Source organism: Triticum urartu, chromosome 6A (assembly GCF_056163025.1).
Source record: "Triticum urartu cultivar PI428250 chromosome 6A, HENAU_Tu73, whole genome shotgun sequence".
Classification (NCBI taxonomy): domain Eukaryota; kingdom Viridiplantae; phylum Streptophyta; class Magnoliopsida; order Poales; family Poaceae; genus Triticum; species Triticum urartu.
In genome coordinates this window covers 533,446,079-533,455,529 of record NC_141878.1, presented here as the reverse complement: position 1 = coordinate 533,455,529, position 9,451 = coordinate 533,446,079, and the positions used below count along the sequence as shown (strand labels likewise).

The window sequence follows — 9,451 nt, the reverse complement described above, 5'->3', positions numbered from 1 at the left end:
GTGCTACCAAACGTCACAACGTAACTGGGTGATTATAAAGGAGCTCTACAGGTGTCTCCAAAGGTAAATGTTGGGTTGGCGTATTTCGAGATTAGGATTTGTCACTCCGATTGTCGGAGAGGTATCTCTGGGCCCTCTCGGTAATACACATCACATAAGCCTTGCAAGCATTGCAACTAATGAGTTAGTTGCGAGATGATGTATTATGAACGAGTAAAGAGACTTGCCGGTAACGAGATTGAACTAGGTATTGAGATACCGACGATCGAATCTCGGGCAAGTAACATACCAATGACAAAGGGAACAACGTATGTTGTTATGCGGTCTGACCAATAAAGATCTTCGTAGAATATTTGGGAGCCAATATGAGCATCCAGGTTCTGCTATTGGTTATTGACCGGAGACATGTCTCGGTCATGTCTACATTGTTCTCGAACCCGTAGGGTCCGCACGCTTAAGGTTTCGATGATAGTTATATTATGAGTTTATGAGTTTTGATGTACCGAAGTTAGTTCGGAGTCCCGGATGTGATCACAGACATAACGAGGAGTCTCGAAATGGTCGAAACATAAAGATTGATATATTGGACGGCTATATTCGGACACCGGAAGTGTTTCGGGTGATTCGGAGAAAACCGGAGTACCAGAGGGTTACCGGAACCCCCCCGGGAGAAGCAATGGGCCATATGGGCCTTAGTGGAGAGAGAGAAGGGCAGCCAGGGTGGGCCGCGCGCCTCCTCCCCCCTGGTTCGAATTGGACTAGGAGAGGGGGGGGGGGCGGCGCCCCCTCTTTCCTTCTCCCTCCCCACTTCCTTCCCCCTCCTAGTAGGAGTCCTACTCCTACTAGGAGGAGGACTCCTCCTTGGCGCGCCTATAGGGCCGGCCGGCCTCCTCCCCTTGCTCCTTTATATATGGGGGTAGGGGGCACCCCTAGACACACAAGTTGATCCACGTGATCATTTTCTTAGCCGTGTGCGGTGCCCCCTTCCACCATAATCCTCGATAATATTGTAGCGGTGCTTAGGCGAAGCCCTGCGACGGTAGAACATCAAGATCGTCACCACGCCGTCGTGCTGACGGAACTCTTCCCCGACACTTTGCTGGATCGGAGTCCGGGGATCGTCATCGAGCTGAACGTGTGCTAAAACTCGGAGGTGCCGTAGTTTTGGTGCTTGATCGGTCGGGCCATGAAGACGTACGACTACATCAACCGCGTTGTCATAACGCTTCCGCTGTTGGTCTACAAGGGTACGTAGATTACACTCTCCCCTCTCGTTGCTATGCATCACCATGATCTTGCGTGTGCGTAGGAATTTTTTTGAAATTACTACGTTCCCCAACACTCGGTGCTATTGGAAAACACCGGCGGCTGTAACCTTAGAAAACGGGCTAGGTTGTCCACTGGCGGTGGGTTGTTGTTGTTGTTGTTGCCCTGGTTTTGAACTAGCAATTGCATCAAGGCATTGTGCTGCTGGATCAACTGGGTGAGCTCCGGTGGGAAAGCAAAACCGGTGTCACGTCTCGGAGGCATCTGAGGGGTTTAGATGGGAGAGATTTAGAATAGAAGAGGTCTAATGAGAGAACACTGCCCATATGCACATGAGACAAACACAATCATTTCACTCAATCAATAAAGCAAGGGCATACAAACGGTCTAGAACTATCGCAAAAGTGCTCACTACTACTATATACATGGGGGAAATACTACTAATATATGGTAGTCATCTAGAAATTTTGATCAGTGGAAGACTCCATGATGTTTGCTCCAGCTTCGTCTTCAAAGTCATCATCACTAGGGTCGGAGTCGGTGTCGTCGATGATGATGTAGTCCTCGGGGCGTATTTCCTTGGGTTCTTCTTCTTCTATTGGTGCTGGTCCTCCCATGAATACTCCGATCTTCTTGACTAAGTCGTCATTCTTCTCCAGTAGGGTCTTGATTTCCTCCTCATATCCATCGCGGGTAAACTTGAGTTCTTCCTCCAGCTCGATGATCCTAGTCTTCGCCTTCTTCAAGTCCATCATGTCCGCACACATCTGGTTCTCCTAACGTCGAATGTGCTGGTTTAACTCCTGGATGAAAGCTGCAATGGATCTATCCTTCCTGGTGTTGATTACTTCCCGTTGCTCATCTCGGCGCCCACATATTTGGTAAATAGTGTCCTTAAGCTCCCTGTTGTAAACTTCTCCAATGCGTCCCATGGTGATGTGAGCTGCCATACTCTTTCCTAAACTCCAGGGTGGTGCGTCGAAGGAAAATTCTATGGGTTTAGAAGTTGGCGAGAACGTCCTTCCTGGAACTTGTACTTGAATCATCCAGCGCTCCTCTTCAGGTAAAGTGGCGTTGTACGTCCCGGTGAAGCTTAGTATTCCAATGTTCAAGTACCTAGTGACTTCCTTCAAGTGGCGTCCAAAAGGTGTGTCTTCATCCGGTTGTGCAAACTTGTTCTTCATCTCCGTCATCCTAAAGAGTAGAAAATGAAGAGGAGTCAGAAATGAGAAGAGAAGTGTGACCTAAGGTTTATCTTAGTGGTCGTGTCCTACACTCAGCGTGTGCTCTGATACCATCTTGTAGCGACCCGACCTCATATGGTCAAGTCTATGTGCTTCAGTGTCATCCCTGGATCGGTAATGCTGACACACACAGTACTCGAAGGATTTATAACAGAGTAGAAATCACACACTATTACATCGAATGTCTCCAAAGAGAACTTATTACAACAATATGGCTGAAGGCCATCTAGTGCGATAACAGCGGAAGGCTTGGAAGATAAGGTGAGTCCATCAACTCCAACGGCATAGCTGAGCTGCACGGCAGTGACCTAACGAACCTTACTCCTCGTTTGAAAAGTCTGCAACATAATACGTTGCAGCCCGAAAACGGGTCAGCACATGGAATATGCTGGCAATATAATGTTGGGGAACATTGCAGAAAACAAAAAAATTTCCTACGTTTTCACCAAGATCCATCTATGAGTTCATCTAGCAACGAGTGATCGGATGCATCTACTTACCTTTGTAGATCACGAGCGGAAGCGTTCAAAGAACGGGGATGAGGGAGTCGTACTCGTCGTGATCCAAATCACCGGAGATCCTAGCGCCGAAAGGACGGCACCTCCGCGTTCAACACACGTACGGTCAGCGCGACGTCTCCTCCTTCTTGATCCAGCAAGGGGGGAAGGAGAGGTTGATGAAGATCCAGCAGCACGACGGCGTGGTGGTGGATGCAGCAGTCACCGCAGCAGGGCTTCGCCGTTCTTCTGCGAGAGGGAGAGGTGTAGCAGGGGAGAGGGAGGCACCAAGACTTCAGGGTGCGGCTGCCCTCCCTCCCCCCTTTATATAGGCCCCCTAGGGGGGTGCGCCGGCCCTAGGAGATGGGATCTCCTAGGGGGGGGGGCGGCCAAGGGGGAGGAGTGCCCCCCAAGGCAAGTGGAGGCGACCCCTCCCCTAGGGTTCCCAACCCTAGGCGCATGGGGGGCCCAAGGGGGGGGCGCACCAGCCCACTATGGGCTGGTTCCCTCCCCACTTCATCCCATGGGGCCCTCCGGGATGGGTGGCCCCACCCGGTGGACCCCCGGGACCCATCCGGTGGTCCCGGTACAATACCGTTGACCCCGAACTCTCCCGATGGCCGAAACTGCACCTCCTATATATAATTCTTCACCTCCGGACCATTCCGGAACTCTTCGTGATGTCCGGGATCTCATCCGGGACTCCGAAAAACTTTCGGATTACTGCATACTCATATCCATACAACCCTAGCGTCAGCGAACCTTAAGTGTGTAGACCCTACGGGTTCGGAAGACATGTAGACATGACCGAGACGACTCTCCGGTCAATGACCAACAGCGGGATCTGGATACCCATGTTGACTCCCACATGCTCCTCGATGATCTCATCGGATGAACCACGATGTCGAGGATTCAAGCAACCCCGTATACAATTCCCTTTGTCAATCGGTATGTTACTTGCCCGAGATTCGATCGTCGGTATCCCAATACCTCGTTCAATCTCGTTACCGGCAAGTCACTTTACTCGTACCGTAATGCATGATCCCGTGACCAGACACTTGGTCACTTTGAGCTCATTATGATGATGCATTACCGAGTGGGCCCAGAGATACCTCTCCGTCATAAGGAGTGACAAATCCCAGTCTTGATCCGTGTCAACACAACAAACACTTTCAGAGATACCCGTAGTATACCTTTGTAGTCACCCAGTTACGTTGTGACGTTTGGTACACCCAAAGCACTCCTACGGTATCCGGGAGTTACACGATCTCATGGTCTAAGGAAAAGATACTTGACATTGGAAAAACTCTAGCAAACGAACTATACGATCTTGTGCTATGTTTAGGATTGGGTCTTGTCCACCACATCATTCTCCTAATGATGTGATTTCGTTATCAATGACATCCAATGTCCATAGTCAGGAAACCATGACTATCTGTTGATCAACGAGCTAGTCAACTAGAGGCTTACTAGGGACATGTTGGTGTCTATGTATTCACACATGTATTACGATTTCCGGATAACACAATTATAGCATGAATAAAAGACAATTATCATGAACAAGGAAATATAATAATAATCCTTTTATTATTGCCTATAGGGCATATTTCCAACATATAACACAGTAGAGCAGAACACAGAATAATGCTATCACTACATGCATATATGGCTGGTGGAAAGCTGTATGGTTGTAGTTTTGCGAAAAGCCAATTTTTCCCTACAACAACGGAATAGATTTTAATTTTACTATCATGGTGGTTGAAACATCATTGAGAAGGTATCCCCAATTCAATCCCAATTAAAGTCAACCCAACAGTATTAATTAAGCATGGTGAGCTACATGTGATAACCCAAGTACTAGATACTCAAGAATTGTCCATAACCGGGGACACGGCTAACCATGATTAGATTGTACACTCTGTAGAGGTTTGCGCACTTTTCCTCACAAGACTCGATCGCCTCCGTTGAATTTCTCGCACTACATGGTGTTTGAGAAACGGATGACCGAGACACAGTCCTTCAGAAACGTTAACTCTCTACTCCGGGTAGACCATACCAAACCTACAAAACCCACTACCTGCTGATCTACCTCTTCAAGAGCTTCACGTAACTTACTCAACTATGCTAGAGCCCATAATAGCTTGTGGCTGCACACGGAAGTTTCTAGCATGAATCATCTCAGTTCCCTTTGAGCCTGGGTGGCGGTCCATAGGAAGATCACACGGGTACCCCAGGATTTCCAAAAAAACAGACAACACTGGGTTCCCCAGGTGCCTCAGTCCACCCAGTTGTTTGATTAAGTTGCCACGTTAAGTTGAACCATTAATTAACAATCTCACATTTGACATGAATTTTACTCAAACCCAAACCACGTCTACGAGCATAGCATAGCAATAAGCAATACGTAGAAGTAACTCCTAAGGGTTTGAATGTAACAGGGCAATAGGTTCTACCTCAGCAACTACTTCCCAACCCACAAGTTAATGACATCCTAATCATGCAATGTTTGAGGATTGGAACTAATGCATAAAAACTGGGTAATAATGGGATATGATCAAAGTGTTACTTGCCTTGCTGACGATCCGCGAATCCTAGAGACTCGTAGTAACACGCTTCGCACTCTGGGAATTCTATCGCAAGCAAACAATAACATACATAAGTAACAAGCAACGATGCACAAGCAAAACTCAAATAAGAGAGGTTGACCAGAAAGTTCAAATTAAGAACTCCGGTTCGCAAAAAGAATCAAATCAAACGGAGCAACGAAACTCAAACAGCGAAAGAAAGAAGCTTCGTTTACTAATCTGAAACTAGGTTAAATTTTACAGTAGCAAAAACTTGTTTGAGTTGGTTAAAAAGAAAGAGGGTTTCGAGACGAAACTCCAGGCGCTTGAATCGCCTGATTCCGTTAAACGAGCGAAAAGATAAACAGAAACTAAGATCGGATCAGAAATCACGACCAGAAAAATCACGGAATAAATCCGATAAAAGAAAACTCACGAACAGACTAACGAATGAGCGTTTGTTAGTTGTTTCTAACGGGCGAGGAACCGTTCATTAAAACGAACGAACGAGCGAATGCTCGCTAAAATGATAAACCGGAGAAAAACCGATCTATTAATAAAAAACGAAAACTAGGGTTTCGAAAAAAATAAACCGAACGGTTTTAAAAAAAAACCGACGGCTCGGATCCGGCGGATACCTCCGGCGAGAGGTCCGGTGAGGCGGGGTGCGGGGCGGCGGCGGGGCTTGGCGGCGGCACTAGGCGGCGGCGGCGGCGATGGTGGTGGTGTTGGGGCGGCGGTGGCGGCGTATATAAAGGGGGCGGGGGCGGCGACTTGGAGGAGGGGGCAAGGCGCGGCGGAGGCGGAGTCCAACTCGGACTCCGGTCCGAGTGGCGGCGGCGGCGGCAGCGTGCCCGCGCGCAGGAGGCGGCGGCAGCGGCCTGGCGCGGCTAGGCCTTAGGCCTAGTCGGCACGGAACCTTTTTAAAAATAAAAACTTCGCCGACCGAAATAAAATCCTAAAAAAATAAATAAGACCTTAAAAAAATGCCAAAACAATTTTTCACCGTCTAAATAAAATATTTAGAACAAGATGAACATTTTCTTGGCCCTAAAATGCAATTTTGAAAAACATGCAATTTTTCTAATCCGAATAAAATCAAATAAAAATCAATTTAATGATTTTAATATTTCCTCCAATATTTTATTTATTTTGAAGAAGTCATATTATCTCCCCTCTTTAATTTTCAATGTGAAATATTTTTCGGACAGAAATAATTAAAATCAAATCCTCTTTTCATTATTTGATAAAAGAATCAAATATGAAGACCGGGAAATCTCCAACTCTCTCCGAGGGTCCTTGAGCTGCTTAGGATTTCGAGGATTACGGAACGGAAAAGCAATAAAACATGATATGCATGGATGATCTATGTATAACATTCCAAATTAAAAATTTGGGATGTTACATTAACAGACAAACTATTACCAACTTTTTGCAGGTCATCTTCAGAGCGTCTACTTGGATCTGTACATGGTCATTACTCAGTTGTGCGGACCACAGGGAGCACATGGATATTGGGTCCAGCCGATGGGAGATGGATGCACGGGATACTTACAACCGGTTTGGATGGCGGTCCAATAATAGAATAGACGTTTAGTCTCCTAATCTTTCTGGCACCGGTTGTGATTTTTATTTTTGGCCGCTTATGGCTTTTCTTTGCTTAGCATGACCTTTGTTTATTTTTAGACCTCTATTTGAAATCTTTGCGATACTTTTTTTAATAAATGGCTGTGTGCATCAAAAGATGCAGAGGCCGGGGTATTTCTCCTTTTCGAAAAGAAAGAAAAAGCTGCAGAGACCAGAAGTTTGATTAGTACTAGCTTAAATCTGCCAGAGAACATGGATCGATCCAGGCTTGGAGCCCCGTTTTGGCCGCAGGCCTTGAGCTGTCGGAATGCACACTAGAAAGGAGCAGCGCGAGGGGGAAGCTCACACGCCACACCACTCCGCACAGGAAGCTGCGCTGCATCATGTGGAGAGGGTTTTTTAGGCCAACTTCACCGCACGACCTTAAACGGACGTCCGTTTTGTTCTGTTTTTGTCCCTTTGGGTAGGGATTTAGGGTCGTATTCGGGCCTGTCTTAGGATGCGTGGCCGTGCGCCCAGCGCGCTGCCACATCCTTTTGCCCTATCCTATCCGTCAGGGCCAAGAAATGCTCAAATTTGCATTAAAACTAGTTTCGAACCCAAATTTTTGTCTGAAAATTAAAATAGTTTTACAACCTAATTGAAATTGTCTTTAATAAAATAGTTTTACAACCAAATCGAAATTGTCTTGACTGAACATAAAATGGACAAATACATCTATTGGTTGCCAATGTGATCCCTCACGTGCTCAACCAAGTCATTTTGAAGATTCACATGAGTGTGCCAATCACGCATCTCACGGTGGAATTGGGCAAACTGTTCAAATGTGACCGGGTCTTGGTGCAGGGGCTCAATATTTTCACCTTGATAATCAAATCCTTGGTCGAAGATACTCTCATCATGCTCGTCCTCGACGATCATGTTGTGCATGATCACACAAGCAGTCATCACGTCCCAAAACTTCCCTTCATCCCATGACAGTGCAGGATTTCGAACGATACCCCACCGGGATTGAAGCACACCAAAAGCACGTTCCACATCCTTTCTAACACTCTCTTGCATTTGGGCAAATCTCTTTCTCTTCTCACCTTGGGGTTTCGAGATTGTCTTCACGAAAGTTGACCACTGAGGATATATACCATCTGCTAGATAGTATCCCTTGTTGTAATGGTGGCCGTTGATCTCAAAATTGACAGGTGGAGAGTGGCCTTCTGCAAGCCTCGCGAAGACTGGAGAATGCTGCAGCACGTTGATATCATTGTGAGAACCTGCCATGCCGAAGAAAGAATGCCATATCCAAAGATCTTGTGATGCCACCGCTTCTAATATGACAGTGCACCCGTTAACATGCCCCTTGTACTGGCCCTGCCAAGCAAATGGACAGTTCTTCCACTCCCAGTGCATACAATCTATGCTGCCAAGCATACCTGGAAAGCCTCTAGCTGCGTTGGTCGCCAACAATCTCTCTGTATCAGCGGCAGTTGGCTGCCTCAAGTACTCTGGGCCAAAGACCTCGATCACAGCCTGGCAAAACTTGTACATTGACATCAGACATGTTGTCTCACTCATACGCACATACTCATCCACCAAATCGCTTGGAATTCCATATGCAAGCATGCGGATGGCCGCGGTGCATTTCTGGTAGGAGGAGAATCCAAGCTTGCCAAGGGCATCCGTCTTGCACTCGAAGTATGGGTCATGAGCAACCACTCCCTCTCGGATACGATTGAACACATGCCGTGCCAGACGAAAACGGCGACGAAATTTATCCGGCCTGAAGAGCGGGGTGTTGGCAAAGTAATCTGCATAGAGCAGGGCGTGGCCTCTCTCCCTGTTGCGGTTCAGATTGGGAGCACGGCCAGGGAGTGACCCCCTGTACCGAGGAAGCTGCCGTTGAATATGGTCGTGAACGACCAGTGCAGCCACCACAAGATCGTCATCATCCGACGACGAATCGTCCGATGAACAAAGGAAGTGATGGAAGAAAAACTCGTCTCCACTGTCCATACCTTTGTTGGCAAAAGGTCGAACACCTTGCGGTCGTGGTGGCGAAGAGGCCGCGATGATCACCTTGACGCAGCAGGGTGGTTGCCGGCCGGCTACATGCCGCTCTGGAGCTCTTGTCGGAATCTGCCTCGGCTGCCGTGGTACGTCGCCGGCAGTCATGTCCCCTCTGCCACCGGCAAGGACGGCGACGGCCAAACCTCCTCCGATCGACGACCAAAACTACGGCGGAAGCGTGGGCGTGGTGGCGGCCATGTCGAGACGTGGTTTGGTATGGACGGCGGGGGGG

At 47.8% G+C, this 9,451-nt stretch overlaps 1 protein-coding gene across 1 annotated transcript; it reads right to left on the bottom strand.

Annotated features, from left to right (window-relative positions):
• Window positions 1-7,875: 7,875 nt before the first annotated feature.
• LOC147966098 (uncharacterized) lies at window positions 7,876-9,165 on the bottom strand. The gene has a single exon (XM_087530719.1). The coding sequence runs from the start codon at window positions 9,163-9,165 to the stop codon at window positions 7,876-7,878; it is 1,290 nt and encodes a 429-aa protein (XP_087386845.1).
• Window positions 9,166-9,451: the final 286 nt, after the last annotated feature.